Source organism: Portunus trituberculatus, chromosome 5 (assembly GCF_017591435.1).
Source record: "Portunus trituberculatus isolate SZX2019 chromosome 5, ASM1759143v1, whole genome shotgun sequence".
Classification (NCBI taxonomy): domain Eukaryota; kingdom Metazoa; phylum Arthropoda; class Malacostraca; order Decapoda; family Portunidae; genus Portunus; species Portunus trituberculatus.
In genome coordinates this window covers 778,359-803,418 of record NC_059259.1, presented here as the reverse complement: position 1 = coordinate 803,418, position 25,060 = coordinate 778,359, and the positions used below count along the sequence as shown (strand labels likewise).

The 25,060-nt window shown below is 37.2% G+C and overlaps 1 protein-coding gene across 1 annotated transcript in view; it reads left to right on the top strand.

Annotated features, from left to right (window-relative positions):
• The first annotated feature begins 13,694 nt into the window (after positions 1-13,694).
• Positions 13,695-25,060, top strand: part of LOC123515734 (balbiani ring protein 3-like) — a 53,686-nt gene continuing 42,320 nt past the window's right edge. The window contains exons 1-7 of the mRNA XM_045274591.1: positions 13,695-13,748; positions 15,563-15,789; positions 16,282-16,377; positions 18,641-18,766; positions 20,141-20,287; positions 20,967-21,083; positions 23,278-23,400. Coding sequence (XP_045130526.1) covers positions 15,588-15,789; positions 16,282-16,377; positions 18,641-18,766; positions 20,141-20,287; positions 20,967-21,083; positions 23,278-23,400 — 811 coding nt within the window. The 5' untranslated portion in view covers positions 13,695-13,748; positions 15,563-15,587. The remainder of the gene's footprint in view (positions 13,749-15,562; positions 15,790-16,281; positions 16,378-18,640; positions 18,767-20,140; positions 20,288-20,966; positions 21,084-23,277; positions 23,401-25,060) is intronic.

Here is a 25,060-nt window from a genome sequence, read left to right as displayed (position 1 = left end):
GCAGGATGGCAGGAAGAGCTAGAACCAATCGAGCTCAAAACAACATCAAAAAAGGAATATACAAAAAATTAATAACAAAAAGAACAGCAGGATGGCAGGAAGAGCTAGAACCAATCGAGCTCAAAAACAACATCAAAAAAGGAATATACAAATTCACATACAACTCAATGCATACACGGACGAAGAAATCCTCTCCCTAATTGCTAATAACAAAATCAACCTATCAGGAGTTTGGACGACCCTAGACTCTGCTAGCTTCAACAAGACCCGTTGCGGTTTAGAGCGAGAAAGCACCACCCACAAAAAGGTAACCCGCACCACAACCAAATAAAATCACCCACAACAACCACACTACAATCAACACCAACAGATACAAGCAAAACACCATGGATAACAGACACACAATTACCATATTACAACACAATGTACACACCTGGAAAACCAACAAAAACACACTCTCAAACCTATACAGGGAAATAAATCCTGATGTACTACTGCTAAACAGTCACGGCCTGCCACAAAACGAACACATAAAACTACACACATATCACACATACACCATCAACTCATCTGGAGAACCACATGATGGATCTGCCATCCTCATCAAAAACAACATAAGACACACACTTAAAGACAACTTTGACACAGACATACTACAGATCACAATAGACACCAACACGGGACCAGTAAATATAGCCACCACGTACCTCCCACCCAGACGCCCCTACCTACCATTCACAGATTTCCACACCCTTGCCAAACAATCACAACCTACATACATCATTGGCGATCTGAATGCTCATCACCCAACACTCGACAACAGACCAAGCAACACATTGGAGAAAGCACTCATGAGGATGATACAACTCAACCAGCTACAACACCTAGGCCCCAACTTCCCCACCTACCTCTCACACAACGCAGCCACCACACCAGACACTATATTCGCCAACAGCCACACATACCACAACATACACACCCAACAAGGACCTACCAACCCCTCTGATCACCTCCCAATCATCATCACCATCACATCACAACCTATACACATACACTCACCTACATATAACATACACAAAGCAGACTGGGAAAAATTCCAGGAAATAGCCACTCTAAAAACACAAGACATAAACACTCAACCAGACATCACACAAAACACACTAGACTCCTCTATAGAACAATGGATCAACGCAATAAAATACTCCATGACACAAGCCATCCCCACATCCAACAAAAAGACCATTTTAAAACCAATATACAATAACAAAATAAAAGAACTACAATTCTGGGCAAAAAGACTACTCAACAACAGCCTATTACAAGGATGGACATACACAACATATATTGCCTACAAAAAGATCAGACAATACTTAACCGAGGAATGCAAAACACAAAACTGAGTTAACTGGGAAAACAAAATAAAATCACTCAACACTCTCCACTCCAGCCCCCAAAAATTCTGGCACAACATCAAAATATTAAAAGGCAATCCATCCACTCCCACACCTTACTTAATTAACAACAACCAGAAAATTTTTAAACCCGAAGACAAGGAGGTTATTTTCAGAGAGATATGGAGGAATGTCTTCAGAATAAGCCCACAAGAAAATCAACAATATGACCAAGCAACAGAAAATATGGTGGACGAATACTATAACAGGCACGCAGAACAATACATCCATATAAACAAGGCGACCCACACAGACTCAACACAGACAACTACTACACACAACACATCACACCCCACGACATCAAACAAACCATCAAAACATTAAAGAATAACACCCCAGGCGAAACAAAAATAAACAAAACAATACTCCAACACCTACCAGAAGTAGCTCTCGAATGCTACACTAAATTACTAAATATCTCCCTCTCTATGGGTTACTTCCCCCGCCCCTTTAAACATGCCAAACTAATACTACTACCAAAACCAGGCAAAAACACCACAGATCCCATCAATTACCGCCCCATCTCCCTCCTTGAAGTCCCGGGAAAAATATACGAGAAAATCATAAACAAGAGAACACGCACATACCTCGAAGCAAATAACATCCTTCCCAATACACAGCATGGATTCCGCCCCGCTCGCTCCACGGACACAGCAACCGCCACCCTAACAGAAGTATTAGGCAAAACACTCGCGGAGAGAAAGCAATGTTGCATAGCTCTCCGAGATGTGTCAAAAGCTTTCGATAAGGTATGGCAAAAGGGATTAAAATTCAAAATCAATAACACCGGCATGCCATCGCTACTTAAAAAATTACTGTAGCTTTCTAGACAATCGCACAGCAGCCATATCTCTACACAGTTACACAGGCCCACCATTCCAACTACTCAGCGGGGTACCTCAAGGAAGCTCAATCTCGCCTACTCTATACACACTATACACACACGACACACCTACACCTATCACAGACAGCACACACATTATATACGCAGACGACATAACACAAATCATCACATACGCTGGGAAGTCCAAGAACATGTTTGCCAAAAGTATTGAAAAGAAATTAAAAACATCAACACCTTTGAATATAAATGGAAAATTAAAACAAACACGCAGAAATTCACACTCCTCCCCATAGCATCAAGAAATCTCAAACCAGTTAACATAAATGGAAACAACATACCATATGCATCAGAGGCAAAAGTATTAGGACTCACGCTTGGTAGAAGCGGTTACGCGAAACATGTCCATGAAATAACAAGAAAAGCCCAGATAGCCATCAACACCATGAGACGTTTTCAAACACTAAACAACAACATAAAGCTACACCTAGTAAAAGCGTGCGTGCTCCCAATTCTAACATATCCTGCTTACGCCCTCAACGCACTATCTAAATTCCAAGTAAATAAATTACAAAAGAAACAAAACAAAGCACCTGATTTGCTTTCGATATCAGGCACCCATACAGTCACACCACCGAAGAGCTGCACACACTTGCCAATATAACACCCATCAACATCACACTGTTCAACAGAGGAAACAAAACACTACACACACTTACACACACACTCAGAGACATCACATTCAACAATATCATACAAGAACACGAACACAACAAAGATCACCCATGGTTCAGAAAACCTATAAACAACCTTTCAAGCGAACCACCAGATCCTATTTACACTTAACAACACCAACAACCCAGAAAAATTCTCCCAACTAAACTTACAATAAACTTATAATAAACTTATAAAATAAAGATGCAAAAAAACTCAAGCTTCAACACTCCGCTCCCTACTCAAGATCAGACATCGCTGAGCAACCCCGACAGCTGACTGGCTAAAACAGTAAACACATTGAAAGATCAGCAAGGCGGTTCGCCCGCCAACTTTACTCCCTACTACTATATTTCTTCTCTTTTCACCCCCACTATTTTCTTCCACTCATCTCTTATTTCCCCCCCACTATCTATCACACCCTTACTGTTACTGTTAATTTACTCTCTGAAGAAGACTCTGTCGAAACGTAAGAGAATAAACAGTGTTCCTAATTCTGCCCAGGTTTCCTTACCACCATTACACACAGTTACGTTTATCATTATATTAAGTGTACAGTTATATTAAGTGTACAGTTAACTACACTACACTAAGACAGGCTGCACACACACTAGCAGAGCTCCCTGGCAGTCGCCGGGAGAGTCGCGGTCAGATTATACGATCGCTAAACTCCATCTCCTCCGACAAGCTCTCCTGTGGACCTTCGTCAGCAAAAATTCACTGACACGGTGACCGACTCGCACATTTAAGAGCACTTACAAATGCATTGATTACATTACACGGTGACCGACTCGCACATTCAAGAGCACTTACAAATGCATTGATTACATATGTAATTATAAATGTAAGAAGTAAAATATGTTAATATTAAACGTATGTCTATGTTGTTATACTTAGCTATAATTACATATATGTAATCTAACAACTAGTTTCCCACAGCCTGTGAGAGCGCATGGTGACCTCAGCACGGTCCCCCTGTTGGAAGTGCATGTGTGGATACCTACATCACAATATAACAAGAAGAAAACCCCGTCGGTACCATGACTCGTATCCATATACATTCTGCTTACTATTTGGTGATTTTATACAGCTTCAGAAACTCGTGTGGGATATTGAAGTAGTGATTTCCATACACCCTTCCCAAAGTCAATAAAATGGCCTAATCACACGCCAAACTCGAGGTATAAATGCGTCCCAGTACTGAAGGGGTTAAACAATTGAGGAGCTCTTCTCAGATAAATACAGTGATGCTCTATTATGATTGTATAGCAGATCTTGGCAGTCTACCAATAGTAATACATTACCTGCATTTAAAGCGCGTGTGTTTCATGTAGTTTATATGGTATGTATGTTTCATTTGTTTTATGTTACGTTTCATGCGTTTCATGTGATATGTGCTTCATGTGTTTTTGTTTTGCGCTTTGTTCTATATAGTAAGTACCTCAAGTGTTTCATGTGTTATGTGTCACGTGTTTTATATGGTATGTGCAGCATGCGTCTTAACCCCTTCAGTTCCATGACACGTTTTTCCATATTCCTTCTGCTTACTATTTGGTAATTTTATACACCTTCAAAACCTTTTGTGGGGGATTAAAATAGTGAAGACTGTGGCCATTAATCTTCTGACCTCCATAGATGTAAATGAAATTGTCTAATTGTACACAGATCTCTAGGTAAAAATGTGGCCCAGAATTGAAGGGGTTAAGTGTTTTGTTTTGTGTTTCAAGTGGTATGTGTTTCATGTGTTCTGATGTGTTACGCTTTGTGTTTTATATAGTAAGTACCTCATGTGTTTCATGTGTTGTATTTTCTGCTTTCATGTGATATGTACATGTTTTCTTTTTTTTTTTTGTGTGTGTGTGTGTGTGTGTTTGTGTTTCTTGTGGTGTGTGTTTTAAGTGTTTTTATGTGCATGAATGTTCATTAATGTTGAATATATAATAGTATATTTGATGGACCATACGCTACAATTTAGTTGTATTTGATATGTTGTGGTTAATTGAATAACTATATCTAAAAATCTGTGTCTGTCTGTCTGTCTATCTATCTATCTATCTATCTATCTATCTATCTATCTATCCATCCATTCATCCATCTCTCTGTGTCTGTCTCTGGCACCATATCAGACCTCCTAACACAAGTATTTCTGCTTTCTTGTTAACACGAACATATTTTAGAGACTGTGTCCAGGTTGAACATTAAATACTATATATATTTTTTTTTTACGGTAAGGCCTATAGCGCCTGTAGGCACACTTCAAGAGTGTATGGGAAGCGCTGTTCAGCTTCCGCCCATTAGTGGCGCAGGCAATTTTATTTATAGTGGTACCCATATTAGGGCCCATATCACCGCCCAAGCTCATCATGAGTGTAACCACCTAGAACCTGGGTATCATAGTGATATGTAGGTAACTTTAAACCACTCGACAAATGGCAGTGTTTTAAGGATGTACGTGGCGGGATTCGAACCTACGCGTGGACGTCTGCCCGATCCCACGCTCACCACCTTATCCGCTATGCCACCGCCACCACTCAGAATTTTTCGAACGTGTTTTATTCCCACATGTTTTTTTTTTTGTCAAACAAACCCATTAGAGTTTCAGAAAAGTCAGCCACAATAATAGATCATATATAGACCAATGACATGCATAATTATATTTCTAGCGGTATTTTGTACACAACCATCAGTGATCACTTCCCGGTTCTTAGCTCATTTTCTGTGCCAATGCCCAATTTTCAGTCTCCGAAGATAAAAATTTCAAAAAAAATAATTTCCAACAACAATATTGAAAATCTTACAATATAATTAAGAGTTTGACTGGAAAGAGATTACAAATACTGGAGTAGATGACCATTTCAATGCGTATATGGATAGATTCATGCACCTTTACAACAAGCATTTCCCTATAAAAGAATACACAATTAAGGACAAACACACCAACAAGCCATATATAACTAAAGGTATAAGGAGGTCCATTAAAGAACGTAACAGACTCCAAAAGTTATATGCCAAGTGGCCAATTACTTACGGAACTAGATTTAAAAGATACAGAAATACCCTGACTTCCTTAATAAGATCAGCAAAAAAAAGTTATTATAAATCTAAATTAAAAGATAATGCTGGAAACAGTAAGAGAACATGGGAAACACTTTAAAATAATATAATGGGAAAAAAATAGTCATCAGCTTCCAACATCCATGAACTTTTCAGATAGAATCTTGTTGACAAATCATGAAATAGCACAAATCATGAAATAGCAGAGTCCTTTAATCATTATTTTTGTAATATTGCTAATGATCGAGCTCAAAACGTTGAACATTCACCACTTTCTATTGAGAGCTTTTTACCTGACCCAACTACTTTTTCTTTCTTTATTCGGCCAACATGTCCATATGAAGTAGAAACTGCAATGAAAAACCTTGAGCTAACTTTTCCAGGATACGATGATATAGATATAAAAGTAATAAAAAATGCAGTAGTATAATATCACCGTATCTTGCCTACATAATAAACAAATCTTTCGAGGAAGGAGTATTTCCTAAAAAAAACTTCAGATAGGCCGGGTCATTCCCATACACAAAAAAGACGATAAAGCTCTTCATCTCAATTACAGACCCATATCAATATTACCATGCTTTAGTAAAATATTCGAAAAAATTGTGGCTTCAAGACTCGTGGAACATTTACATAACATTTCATTACTGTCACAACATCAGTATGGTTTCAGAGCCAATTATAGCACAGAGTTAGCGGTCCACTAGCTTTGCCAACACATCTGCAATACTATCGACGACAAGCAATTCCAAGTTACCATATTTTGTGACCTAACGAAAGCATTTGACACCATCTCTCACTCCATATTACTGAAGAAACTTGATGTCTACGGTAATCGTGGACAAACTAACAACAGGTTTAAAAGTTATTTAAATCATAGACAGCAATATACAGTTTACAACAACTCAGCATCTTCCTATAATATCATAAATATTGGTGTACTACAAGGCTCAATTCTCGGTCCTTTATTGTTCTTTTTTATATATTAACGACATTACACGCAGCACTAAATCATTAAAATTTCTTTTGTTCGCCGATGACATTAACATATTCAAATCTGGGAAAAAATGTTAATGAATTGGAATACATAATAAACCAAGAATTGAGCCACGTGACAAACTGGATCAAATGCAACAAATTAACTTTCAATATTACTAAAACAAAGTACATGATATCCCACCCACTAATGACACAAGCACCACAGATTAACTTAGAAATTAACAATCTATCTCTCACTCAAGTATATGAAATACGATTCCTTGGTATTCAACTGGATAATTCCTTAAGGTGGAAATCACGCATAGAATCCATAAAAACAAAACTAAGTAAAGTAATTGGTGTATTATTTGAGTGAAGACAGTCTTAAACAAATATACAGTTTCTCAGCATATCCTCATATCTTATATTGTTGTGCTCTATGGGGGGGGAGGAGCTTATAAAACGTATATTGACAGTCTCTTTATTGAACAGAAGATATTACGCATCGTGTCTCGCCGCCAACGCTATGACCACACTCACCCACTCTTCACAAGCTACAATTTGTTGAAACTGCCAGACATCACACACCTACAAACATGCTTATTTGTGCACACAGCCCTACACTCCTCTCCTGTAAATGTTAACTATATTGTAATAGACCGAGCTGGCACTAGACATACCAACTTACGAACGCCGCTAATGTAGAACAAGTCACGCCCAGCAGTGTTGTTTAACGAGGAGCAAGACACGGGAAACAGCTCCCCCAACATATCAAGGAAATCACATCCTGCATTAAATTCAAAAGCAAACTTAAATCATTTCTTTTAGGAAAGTATAAATAAATGTTTACTATAATGCATGACATAATACTATATCACTGTGTATTACAACTGTTTTGTATTGACATTAGTATTACTGTAACCATTATTACTATTTCTCTTATTAACATTATTATTATTATTATTATTATTATTATTATTATTATTATTATTATTATTATTAGTTGTAATTAACTGTATTACTGCGTGCTGTTATTTTTCTTTCTCCATTCCTAATATTACTGATTTAATGTTTGTTGTTGTTGTTGTAATCATTATCAAGTATTATTTGTTGTTGTAATTATTGCATTATTATTACCGTTATCATTATTGTTATTATTATTATCATTATTATTATTATTATCATTATTAATCAAGGTTTTTATTTTAATATCATTATTAGTGTCATTATTACAATTATTATATACTACTTCGTTACCATTAATTTGTTTACTTAGATATATACATATGTGTATGCATGTATATGTATGTGTGTGTGTGTGTGTGTGTGTGTGTAATTCACTGTTTGATCTGCTGCAGTCTCTGACGAGATAGCCAGACGTTACCCTACGGAACGAGCTCAGAGCTCATTATTTCCGATCTTCGAATAGGCCTGAGACCAGGCACACACCACACACCGGGACAACAAGGTCACAACTCCCGTACCTACTCACTGCTAGGTGAACAGGAGCTACATGTGAAAGAAGACACACCCAAATATCTCCACCCGGCCGGGGAATCGAACCCCGGTCTTCTGGCTTGTGAAGCCAGCGCTCTAACCACTGAGCTACCGGGCCGTGTATGTGTGTGTGTGTGTGTGTGAGTGTGTGTGTGAGTGTATGTGTGTGTATATGTGTGTGTGTGTGTGTGTGTGTGTGTGTGTGTGTGTGTGTGTGTGTGTGTGTGTGTGTGTGTGTGTGTGTGTGTGTGTGTGTGTGTGTGTGTGTGTGTGTGTGTGTGTGTGTGTGTGTGTGTGTGTGTGTGTGTGTGTGTGTGTGTGTGTGTGTGTGTGTGTGTGTGTGTGTGTGTGTGTGTGTGTGTGTGTGTGTGTGTGTGTGTGTGTGTGTGTGTGTGTGTGTGTGTGTGTGTGTGTGTGTGTGTGTGTGTGTGTGTGTGTGTGTGTGTGTGTGTGTGTGTGTGTGTGTGTGTGTGTGTGTGTGTGTGTGTGTGTGTGTGTGTGTGTGTGTGTGTGTGTGTGTGTGTGTGTGTGTGTGTGTGTGTGTGTGTGTGTGTGTGTGTGTGTGTGTGTGTGTGTGTGTGTGTGTGTGTGTGTGTGTGTGTGTGTGTGTGTGTGTGTGTGTGTGTGTGTGTGTGTGTGTGTGTGTGTGTGTGTGTGTGTGTGTGTGTGTGTGTGTGTGTGTGTGTGTGTGTGTGTGTGTGTGTGTGTGTGTGTGTGTGTGTGTATGTGTGTGTGTGTTGTATGTATGTATTTGTGTGTGTGTACGTGTTATATACATGTGTATGTCCATATGTTATTTGTGTATGTGAGCATGTGTTATCATTAGTTATTATTTATTATTTCATTATCATTTTTGTTTATGTGTGTGTGTGTGTGTGTGTGTGTGTGTGTGTGTGTGTGTGTGTGTGTGTGTGTGTGTGTGTGTAGTTATATTTATGTAGATTTGTATTTTTTGTACTGTTAGTACTGTCACTATTCACGTTTCTATTTGCCCGAGTTTGGTACATAATGTACATGTAGGAGGGCCTCAACATACGTTTATTGTCTCCTTAGGTTAACTATCAGGTCCACAATAGGGCCTCGGCTCACTGGGCCTTGGTTATACAACACCAACTAGTATTAATATGTAATGTATTGAATAGCCAATAAAATGTATCAACATCAATATCAATGTCAATCTCTCTCTCTCTCTCTCTCTCTCTCTCTCTCTCTCTCTCTCTCTCTCTCTCTCTCTCTCTCTCTCTAATATAAATGTTGCACATAGTCTGGACTCAAAAAGTGCACAGAACACAAATAGACCGATCATTGTGAAACAGCACAAGTGTTACTTTGAGACTGAACCTTTACATCAATGAGATATCTTTTTCAACACTGTTATACACATGATGGAAAGAATATACGTGAAAATTAAAATCTTTAATAAAAAAAAAATCATGTTATCATTAGTGATGCAACACTTGCAGACTGCTTAGGTAAAACCACCCCTGTGTTGAATTTATTCCAGCTGGTACCGTGACCATCATTACTTATTATCTACTTAAATTGCCATAATTATATATTCATATATGACTTGTTTTCCCTCTTTCCTTACTAATCTAAACTAGTCACTTCATACCTTTTGTGCAAGACCGTTACCTCTTCTTAATAAATGCTCTCTCTCTCTCTCTCTCTCTCTCTCTCTCTCTCTCTCTCTCTCTCTCTCTCTCTCAGGTAACATAGTAGTAATCTCTCTCTCTCTCTCTCTCTCTCTCTCTCTCTCTCTCTCTCTCTCTCTCTCAGATAACATAGTAGGAGTTACCATAGTAGTAATTCTCTCAGGCAACATAGTAGTAATTCTTTCTCAGGTAACACAGTAGTAATTTTTTTCTCATGCAACATGATAATAATTCTTTCTCTCAGGTAACATAGTTAACATAGTAGGAGTTGCCAAACATAGTAATAAGCTGGCATAAGTAAAGATAAGTAGTAATAGTACTTTTTAAATAAGAGCAACATCACACATGCCTGGAAAACTGACCACGTTGTTCCAGAGCAAACCTTATTTCTTTCTACATTTCAGTTACTAATGCCAAGCTTCTCAAATTCAACCCCTTCAATACTGTGACACATTTTTACCTCGACATTTGTGTACTATTAGACCATTAGGAGGGGTCTATGGAGGTCAAAAGATTAATGGCCACAGTCTTCACTATTTGAATCCCAACATTAGTTTCTGAAGCTGTATAAATTCACCAAATAGTAACCAGAATGAATATGGAAACGCGTCACAGTACTGAAGGGGTTGACCCAATTTGGTACTCACTCTTCCTTGCTCTGTTCTCCCTGCGTCCCGCTGTAGTGATAAATCCAAGCAGTTGACGAAATAGTAATAATAGCCTTAGCACCGATACAACAAGGACACTCTCCCCACCACTGTCCGGCCAACATTAACGCTCTGGAGGGCCGAAGATTAACCGATCGTTTACCTATATATTAATTCCTTCGCTTCTGAGTCTAATGGTCGCTGGTTCATACAAAAGCGTTGATAAATCATGTTATTTATTTGTATTCATTTCTGAGTATGGAATTGTGTTTATTTTGATGTTTAGATACGAGTATTTGTTAACCCGTTCAGTACCATGACAGTCTTCATACTTATTCTAGTTACTATTTGGCGATTTTATACAGCTTCAGAAACTCATGTGGGGATTAGAAGAGTGAAGATTTTTTTATCATTAATCTTCTAACTTCCATAAAATCTTGCTAGTGTAAATAAAACAAAATTCATAGTAACAAATGCGTCCTAGCACTGAGGGGGTTAAAGATGTGTTTCGAGGGTTCGAGTCTCGTGTCGATGCTTCGGTCTGGTCTCGAACTTGCCTCATATAACAACCCTTCATTACTTCAATCTCATCCATTAAATCTCCTGCCTTCCTTCTCATTTGTAATTTTCTTCCTTCCCTCATTCCTTCATTCATTCACTTATTCATTCATTCATTCATTCATTCTGTCTCGTGTATTCAAAAGTTTTATGGTTTCGAAGTTTATTTTTGAGAAAAATAATATGGCAGTGTTCCCTCCATCCCCCCCAATCTCTCTCTCTCTCTCTCTCTCTCTCTCTCTCTCTCTCTCTCTCTCTCAAAAAAAAAAAAATAAATAAATAAATAAATAAATAAATAAAAATAAATAAATAAATAAATAAATAAATAGATAGATAAATAATACAAAAATAAAAATAATAATAATAATAATAATAATAATAATAATAATAATAATAATAATAAATAAATAAATAAATAAATAACTCTTAATTTAAGTTTATTTAATTTGTACTCAGTTATACTAACAAACTTTCATCTAATTCCCTTACAGCTAATTCCTAGTGAATTACTATAAATTCATTATAATCACATTGTTTTGTTTCATAATCTCTTTTTGTTATGTGTATTCGTATTGCCAATGTTGTTTTTATTATTGACAGTGTTATATCATTGTTACCATCGTCATTTTTGTCAGCATTATTTTGTATTGTAAACACTTAATAATAATTATTATTATATTATTATTATCATTATTATTATTAATATTATTATTAATAGTTTATTTTTTATTATTATTGTTATTATATTATTATTATTATTATTATTATTATACTATTATCAATCAATAATAATAATAATAATGATAATAATCATTATTATTATTATTATTATTATTATATTATCAATATTATCATTATTATTATATTACATCATTATTATTATTATTATTATTATTATTATTATTATTATTATTATTATATTATCGATTCATAATAATAATAATAATAATAATAATAATAATAATAATATTAATAATAATGATTATTATTATTATATTATCATTATTATCATTATTATTATTATTTTTATATTATAATTACTATTATTAATTCATAATAATAATAATAATAATAATAGTAATAATTATTAATTATTTTTATTATCATTATTATTATTATTACTATATAATAATAATTACAATTTATATAATAGTAATAATAATAATAATAATATTAGTTATATAATAATAGTAATTATTATTATTATATACTACTACTACTACTACTACTACTACATAATAATAATAATAATAATAATAATAATAATAATATATAATATTAATAATATTATTATCATTATTACTATTATTACTATTATCATTATTACTATTATTACATCAATTATTATTATTATTATTATTATTATTATTATTATTATTATTATTATTATATTATTATTATTATCATTATTATTATATTAATCATTATTATTAATAATAATATAGTAGTAATAAAATACTATTATTACTATTATATTATCATTATTACCATTATATTATTATTATTATTATTATTATTATTATTATTATTATTATTATTATTATTATTATTATTATTATATTTATTTCCACATATTCAACTTAGTATTATTTTTAGCGTTTCCTCATTATTATTATTACAAACACAGTTATTTTACCTTATTGAGGCAAGTTAATCTAATTATTCAGTCATGTCAATAAGTTATTACTTCTCTCATTACACAAAACAGCTCTGCACGTGGCTTAAAAATGCCTCAAGATTGCTGAGTTTTAAAAAGATTGAGCCCTAGCTGATAAGGCTTGCCGCCAATCTCAAGGGCTACAGGAATTCAGGTGACCACTCTCCAAATTTTGATCCTGGATCGGCCACTGAACTCTTACAAGTATCATCCACCATCCACCAACACATACACACATTTTTTTTCTAAACCTTAGGCAAGACACCTTTCTATAAAAAATAATAAAAATGAATAAATATACATAACCAATACCATTCTATAAAAGCCTGGAGAAGAGAAAGGGAGAAAAAAAATATTCGGAACAGTGTAGAGAGAGTGTAGACTCCAGATCCATTATTCTAAAAAGAAAAAAGTCAAACACTGAGTACACAATGCAGTGTTTTCCACATTTTCTGCATCCTGAATTATATCTCGTGTGATAAGATAACGCCTCGCGGAAGTAACGCGTGTGTGTGTGTGTGTGTGTGTGTGTGTGTGTGTGTGTGTGTGTGTGTGTGTGTGTCTGTCTGTCTGTCTGTCTGTTTGCAGTGCACCTGTATATAAAGAATCAGCAGCAAAATAGGTGATACAGCCTGCGTGTGTTACAACTGTCCTCACTTCCCCGCCAGCGAGCAGAGAGGGACCACTTCAGCTCTGGTAAGGAGACCCACCACGGCCAACAAGGAACGCTCATTAGTCACCATCGCCCATCACAATAGTCCCGCCTCGTCCCTGTCATGCACAGATAGATAGATGACTTGTTTCACACTATTTTCTACACGAGTAAATCTAAACACTTGCGGAATTGCACTGAGGTAAAATTTTGTTTATCGCTTTCACTGATCACTGCAGCCTTTCTATTACATTATGCGTACGTAGATTTTTTTCTTTTTTTTTATCTACATCTGTGACTTTTCAGATAGCATTTTCTTATTTCGTCTTTCCCTTTCCTTCTTCCTTCTGCTCTTGTGTCTCCTTGGGCAGCATTTCTTATTCTGGTGTTCTTCTAAATATATCAACTTACATACCAAAGCCACACCTTCCTCTTGTCACGGTCGCTTGCCTCACGTCCAGTCTCTCCAGTCCATCCTCTTAAACTGATCCCGCTATTCCATTCATATTAGTAGACACTTGCCGAAACGCTAATTACTCCCAGTGAGGTCTAATAGCACTAGTGTTTTTTTTTTTTTTATTTATTTATTTTACGTTATGGCCTATAGCGCCGGTAGGCATACTTGAAGGGTATATGTGGAAAACGCTGTTAAGCTTTCGCCCATTAGTAGCGCAGGCAATTTTATTTATAGTGGTACCCATATAGGGGCCCATATCACCACCTAAGCGCATCTTTTTGCGTGGACGTCTTCCCGATCCCACCACCACGTTATCTACTACACCACCGCCTCCCTGTATGCTGTGAACTTATCACTAAAGTCAGCTGTGACTTCACTGAACGTTTCCCTTTGCGTCTCACAAGAGAAGGGGGTAGTCACAGCTTGCCCTCTAAAGACAACTCTCTTTCTTCACACAAAACTACATGCAAAACTACATGCATCTATCTACACAAACATTCTTCACACAAAATTTAAAATCGAAAATAAATAAATAAATAAATAAACAAATAAATGAAAAAAGCCTCCTTTTCCATTTGGAGTCACTTTGTAATTACTTTCTATGCAGTTTGTTTGGGGACCGGCACCCCAGTAGGCTTTTTTTTGTTGTCCTTGGCCAGTCTTCACTCTTTTTTAAAAGTCTTCCTCTTCTCTTACCCAGGAGATCGAGTTACTCCGTGTTAAAAATAAGAAAGGCTGATACGGGTTGTTAAAGATAAGAAAGGCTGATACGGGTATAGAAAGTTTTATTTATTTTTTTTATACATATTTTCATCGCCGAATGCAAAATTTCTTCCCTTGATATTCACTTGTTCATTGTTTTGATTTACGCGTCTCTAATGCATTTGTTCAACTTGTTCATTTCACTTTCCTCACAACAAAGCTTTCTCAGGCTGCTAACATTTTACATGATAAAAACATACAATAAAGGAAGTTGCAAGAAGCTGTCAGGCCTACACTTGGTATTCCATGTGTTGAAATGCACCCATCCATTTCCACCTATCATCCTCATCCACAAATTAGTTAAACTTCTCTCTAAATATCACAAATGAATCAGGTTTAACAATCCGATGACTAAGTTTATTCCATTTATCTTCAACCATCTCTTCGTCTCTTTTTAAATTCAACTTAACCAATCTTCAACTCATTATTTCCTGTGTTATCCTGACGATTGACCCTAATGACTGCTAATGTCTCTTTGGTCATGACACGTCGCTTAAAGACTTTTATCATGTCTTCTCTAACTTACGCCTTCCTAAGGAATGTAGTTTTAAGAGTTTAAGTCTCTTTTTGTAAGGAATACCCGACATTCCTGCATCCTGTTAACCATCGTTTTTCTTTTCTTTTCACGATCACGTAAAGCTCACCCACTTGTACCGCCACGGACATGATGAAGGCAGTGGCGGCCGCTGCGTTGCTAGGGATGGTTCTGTGCTGCCTGGTGCCAGTGACGTTCTCTGCTAGCACTCTCTCTGAAAGGAAACTACAAGAGGAGAGCGAGAAAGAAGCACCTCTCTCACCCGCAGCAGAGCCAGCCAAGGAAGAGATCGATGCTAGAGTAGAAGAGATTGGTGAAGGCAAAGAAAAAGGTAACGATACTATTTAAGCAGTAAATGCGGTGTGGGTAATAAAACACAGTTGCTGTAAAGACAATTTTCCTATTATTTGCTGAAATGAAAAGGAATCTGAGCAACAAAAAAAAAGAAAAAGAAAAGAAAGCCGCTATACACCATACAATTTGTACGATACTCTTTTTAATTTTGAGCAAAAAATACGCAGATAAAAAGAAGCACTTAGGCTTCTTGATTAGATTGGAAATACCTGCATATACAAGAAAGTTACATTATAGGCCACTCTGTCACAGAGACCAACATTCACTGAAGGCATGCATTAGATTTGGCTGGATGTACACAAAATATAAATTGTGGAGTAGTTTGCTATCTATATTGATTTTTTCATGAAGTGATCATTTCCTCAGAATAGAAAAACAGAAGCTGACAACCGCAAGGATCATCTAAACACACTTTTTCGGCCTTTACGCAACTGATTTCACAGGATCACTTATTTTCTTCTTCTCACAGAGGGGAAGGCAAAGCCTGAACGGAATCGACCAGCGTCACCGGGTGAGGAGGTGTCGGACAGATACCCCTCTCAAAAACCTCAAAAGGGAAATAAAAGTAAGATGGTCTTGGAATTCAATAAGTAGCGTAACAATATTAACTTTTTTCGTCACCAATAAAAAAAAAAAAATATATATATATATATATATATATATATATATATATATATATATATATATATATATATATATATATATATATATATATATATATATATATATATATATATATATATATATATATATATATATATATATAACATTTTTCATTTAACAAAAACAGAGACAGTGGAAGGAATAAAGAGGGTTGTCCAAATTTAAAAAAATTAGTGTTTTGAAACCTACCACGAAAGATAAAAAAAAAAAAAATGGTCTTAGTAAGTGGGAAATACAAAAGTAGCCAGATAGTTCCTGAGCATCAACGTGAGAGATAAAAGACTGAGAATGCAGGCAACATTTTACGTAAAAGAGGACAAAATTGGGATGTGAGAAGATAGAAAGTGTCGTGCAACAAGGCCCTAACAGGAGGGAAGATGAGAAGAAGAGTTGGCGTGAAAGTAATGATAGAAGACAGCAAGAAACACAACATTACGGTGGAGGAGGAGGAGGAATGTCCGTTAGTGATGAGTTGAGAAGACGAAATGTTGTCTTCTTTATTAAATTCCGTCGAGCAAAGCAGTATGAATGGATGGATGGATTTTGGGTAAGGCGCCGCAATAGCAAGGGTCATCTGGCGCCGCTACAATATGTAAAAAAAAATAAATACAAACTACTAAAAGCAACGAAATTAAAAGTATGAGTGGATGGAGTTTGGCATTAACGTCACACACATTATCTACAACCCATAGTGATATTCCTCATGACAATACGGTGTGGGTGCCTCGCTCTTCAGCCTTCTATCTACTGGAGTGACCGTTCTCCATTTTATTCGTTTTCACATTTGTATTAAACTTTATTGGATTGGATTGGATTTGGATTTAGGCGCCGCAACAGTGAAGGTCATTTGGCGCCGCAACAAAATTTTAATGAAGACAAAAAGGTTTAGAAGAAAAATTATAAAATAACTAAAAAGAATTAAAAAATAAAATTAAAGGTAACTAAAAAACAAAAACAAACTACAATAAAATTAAATAAAACATTAAAATACATATAATAAAATTAAATAAAATTCACAGCTTTGGGAGAAGGGCAGCTTCTCCCAAAAACCTAAAGACGTCATGGCCCTAGGCCAGACACTCTGGTCCAAGGACCTTTGAAATATAATAGACACCGCTATCTCTACCGCGACTGCGGTAGAGGTAGCGGTGTCTAAGTCAGTCAAACTGGGGCACTCGACAACCAGGTGCCGAACCGTATGTGGCACCAGGCAGTCATCACAGTAAAGCTGAGGGTCCCTGGTCAACAGGTACCTTTGTGTAAGGTACGTATGACCTATGCGCAGTCGCGCCAATAAAGTCTGTGCACAGCGATCCCGGACATGGGTGTATGTCCACTGAGGGATAGAGGAAGTAGTGATCTTTTCCATTTTCGAGGTTGCGACCCCCGTTAGCCATCTCCTCTGTCAAATTGCTGCAACCGCCACATGAATAAAATGAAATACATCTCGAAACGGAACAGGGGCAGGAGATGGAGCGCGACTTGCTGCCTCTTTAGCGAGGCGGTCTGCGAGTTCAATCCCGGGAACACCAACGTGACCAGGGATATTAAACTTTATTGCGGCATGCTTTGATTTTCTTACCTGAAGTACCTATGGACAAAACAGAAGATCCTCTGAATGTACCGGCCCTTAATAAGCATAGCCTGAAAAAAGAATATCTGAACTAGAGAAGTGCATTGCAACCTGCAGAGTTCAAATCGTAGGTAGTGGAAGTACAGAATTAAGGCAGAGAGGGAGTTCGACCGCTTAACAGTAAAAGGGACAAGAATTACTTATCAACAATATTCACAATAGTATAACAACATTACTGCTGCCAGTATTTTAAATCCTTATTACTTTATTCGGGTAAACTTGGGAACTGTCTGTGCAGTCTACTTCTGTATATTATTTTCCTTCCTGTGACCTAAACTCTTTGAAAGGGGGAGGCTTCAAGACATATTCACCTCTGTTTAAATTCCTTTGAACTCTTTCAAAAGGGGAGGCTTCAAGACATTTTCAGCCCTGTATATTCCTTTTTTTTTTTATTTCATTCCCTTTGAGCTACATTTTTTTTTCTTTCTTTCCCTTTTGCTACATAGTTTTTTTTCTCCTTCCGCTTCGCTACATGAAGGTTTTATTTATTTTTTTTTTTTTCCTATCTCTGAGATCACTGTATTTGCCTCAGATTGCAAACCGAAAAGACCTTGCAAGCAGAAGGAAGGGAAGTGCAGGAGTCGTTGCAAGGAAAAGGAGAAAAACTTGGGGCCTCTGTGTAAACCAAAGAAGAAAAGATGTGTCTGCTGTGTTAAAGGTAAACATGATTATTATTATTATTATCATTATTATTATTATTATTATTATTATTATTATTATTATTGTTATTATTATTATCATCATCATCTTTCTTATAATCACATTACTATCATGATCATTTTTATTTCGTTGCATGATATATTCCCAGTTCCTGCATCTATTGATTTTATTGAGTGAGTTGTGAAGGTACAGTGGTGCTGGCTCAACTAGTACTTGTAATGCTGGAATGTCTATCTACTGATTGTATACAATAAATTAATGAGCAAACAACTAATTATTTAGAAAGTACTTGTATGTACATTTCACAACTCCAATCAAGGTTTTCTCAATTGTTTTAACACGAAATGCTACTTTGCTCATACATTAAACTTTCAAATTAGACGACTTTGCCTTGTCAATACTGTATTTTCCTCATTCTTTATTAAACATATCTTATTTCACCCACGTACCAAAATACTTCTTTTCGCAACTTCGCAACTTCACTCTGTCATTATTTCCTGAAGTCTTTTAGCAAGAAATTTAAGTCTGCCATTTCCGAAGCTTTTGCATTTCACATCATTACTTGGTCAATATTTTTCTTCACGATCTTTAAATATATTACACATGTCCATACATTAAACTTTTTTGTACAATTCACAGATTTACTTGGTAATATATATATTTTTTAAATTCCTTAAACATGAAGTCTAAAGTTCTTTGTGTATCAGCCTATTTACTTTAACTTATTCCTATTTCCTTGCGTTTGAGAAGGTTACCTATAGAAAACTTAGTGCGCACTTTCCCAAGACAACCAACCGACGGCGAAAAGAGTGATGGGATGATTCAAGCCTTTTTAGTACCTGCAGTCTTATTTACGATCAGCCAAAGTCAAATGGCCAGTCAATAGACAGTAGTTCCATTGACCTGTACTCAGAAACGCTTTACTTTCTCACCATGACTATTTCCAAAGGCTAAAAAGTTATTCGTCTGGCTCTCAAACTTCTGATAACGCATAAATATTGTCAATTTGTTACTAGAATCTTAAAAAAGGATAAATTATAATAAAGGCAATGATAATAATGAAATTGATAATAAACCTGTGTAACGTCAACTGGACCCTTTTGAATGTAGTGGTGTGGCACAGATGCATGCCAGAATATCGTCCATTGCTCGATAACAGCCTGCAGTACTGGGACCCATTTTTTACCATGACTTTGGGTACGATTAGACGATTTTATTTGCGTTAGGAAGTATCTATGGAGGTTTGAAGATTAATGGCCAGAGACTTCACTATTTTAATCCCCACACGAGTTTCTAAAGCTGCATAACATCAAATAATGAGCAGAATGATTGAATATGAAGGGGTTAAACGTCTCAATTATCGTTCATCTAGAGAAAAAGAAGAGGAAGTGTTCGCAGAATGGAAGCTGCAAGGGTGCGGGGCGATGTAAGAAACGGTGCAAGAAAGGGAAGGAGCAGCAGGTGCCTCACAAGACATGCAAGACCAAGGGCTGTGTTTGCTGTGGCCCCATCAATACAGGTGACCACTCACTCATCTGAAGCTTGCTTGAATTAGCCTGCCTATATTGAAAGTACTTTGTTGTTGTTGATGGTGGTGGTGGTGGTGGTGGTAGTGGTGGTGATGGTGGAGGTGGTGATTATAGTAATGTTGTTGTTGTTGTTGTTGTTGTTGGTGGTGGTGGTGGTGGTGGTGGAGGTGGTGGTGATAATGTTGTTATTGCTGTTGTTGTTGTTGTTGTTGGTGGTGGTGGTGGTGACGGTGGTGGTGGTGGTGGTGGAGGCGGTGGTGGACGTGGTGGTGATGGTGGAGGCGGTGGTGGTGATAGTAATAATGGTGGTGGTGGTGGTGGTGGAGGTGGTGGTGGTGATAGTGATAATGTTGTTGCTGTTGTTGTTGGTGGTGGTGGTGGCGGTGGTAGTCATGGTGGTGGTGGTAGTGTTGCTGTTTTTTCCGTTTTCTTTTTTTATCCTTATATTCTGTTTCATTGTTTTTTCTTTCTTATTACTTTTTTTCTTAATTCTTTTTTCTTTTCTTCTTATTCCTACTCATATTTTTCTTCTTTTTGTTTTTATTCAAGTCACTGATAATATTAAGGTTATTGAGTTGTTTTGCTGTTGCTGTCCTTGTTTTTATTTCTTCTCGTTCTTGTCGTGTACTATAAAGCAAGTCTCGGAACACCAATACTTTCCCTCCCCAGGCCCGTGTCCCGTTGACCTCACCTGCAAGGCGAAAGGCGGCAGTTGTAAGGCGAGCTGCGGTGGTGACCTGAAGGTGTCCGGACTCTGTCAGCACTGCTCTTGTTGTATTCCTCCACGTGAGTATGAATTGAGAACCTCAGTACTACTCTGGTGTCAAGGTAAGGCGGCGCAGGGCTGCGTCAGACACCTTATGGATGATTCGAATAATCAGGACACAGTAGACAGGACTCGTGTATACATAATAAACAGGTTGCCCACAAAAGGTACGTGACCCTTCCTTCCATCACCTGAATCTCATGCTCTTTATATTTCTGCCTGGAATCATACTAACTCTTTTCTCCAACTTGCCAAACACTCCTTCATTAATAGAAAATGTTAAAATCTTTCAAAATCCAAGACTTCTGGCATCTGGCCAAAAACATCACCAATAACTTTACTTCTTTCTCTCCTTTATTTCATCCCAATTGCACCATTGCCATCACATTTGACTAAAAGCTGAACTCTTCTATCGAACCTTTGCTAATAACCCTACTTTGATTGATTCTGGGCTTCTCCCTCCCTCTCCTGCTCCAACTGACTATTTCATATATTCGATTAAAATTCTTCGCAATGACGTTTTCCATGCCTTTGCTGGCTTAAACCCTCAAAAGGTTTCTATTGTTCTTAAAAACTGTGCCACTGTTCTTGGACCTTTCATGGCCAGACTCTTCCAACTCTGTCTATCGACTTCTACCTTTCCTTCTTGCTGGAAGTTTGCCTACATTCAGCCTGTTCCTAAAAATGGTGACCGTTTTAAACCCTCAAATTACCGCCCTATAACTTTAATCTCTCGCTTATCCAAAGTTTTTTTTTTTTAAATCTATCCTCCACAGAAAGATTCTTAAACATCTGTCACTTCACAATCTATCTTCTGACTTTTCTTTGCTGTTTGCTGTTGCGTTAGACATATCAAAAGCTTTTGATAGAGTCTGGCACAAAACTTTGATCTCAAAACTGCCCTCCTGCGCCTTCTATCCTTCTCTTTGCAACTTTATTTGAAGTTCCCTTTCCGACCGTTCTATTGCAGCCGTGGTAGACGGCCACTGTTCTCCTAAATCTATAACAATGGTGTTTCTCAGGGTTTTATCCTGTCACCCATTCTCATCCTATTATTCATTAATGATCTTTTAAACAAAACTTCTTGCCCTTTCCACTCCTACGCTGATGATACCACTCTACATCTTTCAACGTCCTTTCAGAGATCACCAACCCTTCAGGAAATTAACAGATCCTGCAGGGGCACCACAGAACGCCTCACTTCTGGTCTTTCTAAGGTTCCTAATTGGGACAGAGTAAACTTAAAAGTGTTCAATGCCTTAAAAACTCAATTTCTCAACTTGGCATAATCTTTAAACAACTATCCCCTCTTCTTCAATGACACTCAACTGTCCTCTTCTACACTGAACATCCTCGACCTGTCCTGTATTTACAATTCAAACTGAAAACTTCATGTCTCATCTCTTGCTAAAACATCTTCTATGAAGTTAGGCGTTCTGATTCGTCTTCGCCAGATTTTATCATCCCTCCTTCAAATTGGTAATTCTGTGCAAGGGCCTTATCCTTGAATATATGGAGTATGCTTCACATGCAAGGGTACGGGGAGGTTCTAGTCATACTGTTCTTTCAGACAAGATGATATCAAAAGCTTTTTGACTTACTAATTCCTCTTCTCTGACTGACTGTCGTCAACCTTTTTCTCGCCGCTGCTGTGTTAAATCTACTGCTATTTTCACAGCAAATGTTCTTCTGATCCTGCTAACTGCATGTCTTCCCTCCTCCCACACCCTCGCTGCACAACATTTTCTTTCTTTTTCCTCATTGCTATTCTGTCCTACTCTCAATCAATCATACCTTTCTCTGGTAAACTCTAGAATTCCCTGCTTGCTTTGATATTTCCATCTTTCTACGACCTCAACTCATTCAAGAAGGAGATTTGAAGACACTTGTTCCGTACTTTTGACAGACACCTTTTATCCTGCTCTTGCCCGGTTCCTTTCTTAAATGAATAATAATAATAATAATAATAATAATAATAATAATAGAAATAAGCGATGTTGGGACGGCGCACCCTCGGATGCATACACAAGACATCTTTATTCATTTTACACTGAAAACAGAAAACTAGGCAGGAATCAAAGCCTGAGGTTGGCCAAGGTCCTCCGAGATTTGGTGGAGCGCTATGAGCCTGAGCTGTCCTCTAAAAGTCACAGCAAAGGAAATAAAAAGACAAAGTTACAAAGTAGTGAGCAACAAAATATCTTCTTTTACCAGGTCCGTGTCCTTTTGATCTGGGCTGCAAGGCGAAACTCGGCACTTGTAAGTCGAGCTGCGGTGATGACGAACTGAAAGTGTTTGGCCACTGTGACTCCCACTGTTCCTGTTGTGTTCCTCGGCGTGAGTATAAAGGAGCTTCCGTATTACCTTATAGATTTCTTGAGCTTCAGGAAGTATAATGTTTGGTATCACTTAATCAAAAGAGTGATGTTTGGCCATAGCAGGACCATTTTGTATTGGTCCAACGGATTTTTGCCAATCTTCCCTGCGACAATGGAATGATAACTATTTTTTGTATTCAATCTACTGTAATGCATGACTTCATTAAAAGGTCACAAAAGACCCCACTTCTATGCAGCTAATTTTGCCTTAAGCAAGTCATATACAGCAAAGGTCCTGATTACATATGTGGAAAGGAGACTGGTAGTCTATATTTTTTTTCTGTTATGTGCACACCAGTCGCACAGTTTGAAGCAATGACAGGTGAAAATGAACGCATCATGAATGAGCAGCACTTTATTTCAATAATTACCCAAACCCGAACATTTTATTTTTATTTATTTATTTATTTTTTTTTATACCATGTGGGCTTTTCACGGGAATTTACGGAATAAAGGGGATACTTTTTTGGGGTACCTCCTATCTCAAAGCCCACCCGCTAGGAAACCATTGCCCCGAGTGAGGAAGCCCAACCTACACTAGGACCATGGACAGAGTTTAAACCTGTGCGCTTGGAGACCTCTCGGACCCCAAAGCAGGCATGGTTCCACTGTACCACGGCGGACCCATTTCTTGGAATCCATTAAATGAGGAGATATTTTTTCACACCACGTTTGAGGTGAAAGTCTTAAGAACAGTGACTCCCGACGGAATACGCTGACTTGCCCCAGGGAGGTCCTTACGGTCCTTGGACTGTGATGAGGTGGTTGTAGTTTACCGAGACAAATCAATTAATGAACAAGATGCCATTCAGGGTAATGCAACACACATCCATATAAGAATCAGTGTTGACAGACTGTGCTGGCAAAAGACCTTGATCCAGCCTCCCTCGTACACGGTCTGATACCAAATTATCGCAAAGAGAGAGAGAGAGAGAGAGAGAGAGAGAGAGAGAGAAAAAAAATTGATTTGATTAATTTATTGCACCGTAGCGTCAGACAAATGAGAGTTGTGTGAGAAATGGAACATAACATAACATTTTTATTAAAATGAATGGAAGCCTTACAGCTGAAACTCTTACATATTACATGTATTTATTTACTAACATACATAACTACATCTTCAGTACACCCACCCAGTGGTGGTATCTGACAACTTGATACCGTAGCTATCAAGCACCTAATTAGCATGGCAGACTAGGCCCAAGATGGCCAGGCCACCCTGTATGTATTTTCTATTCGTACTTTGTTTCTCCTACCCAGCAGCTGGTCACAACTTCCTAATCACTGCTGGGTGAACCGGGACCACACTGACGCAAGTCTGAACAAACTTATGACATGACCCGAGATTGCAACCCGTGTCCCAGAGTAACGATGGATGGATGGATTTTATTTTAGGCTCCGCAACAGCGAGGGTCATATGGCGCCGCTACGATATTTTAATTAAAATAATATAGTTTATAAAAACTAAAAGCAATTAAAAACAATACAATTAAAAGTAACTAAAAAGAAAAAAAAATTAAATTGAATAAAACCTCAAAATACATATAATAACATGAAATAAAAATCACAAATTGGGGAGGAGGCCAGCTTCTCCTAAAAACCTAAAAACATCATGGCCA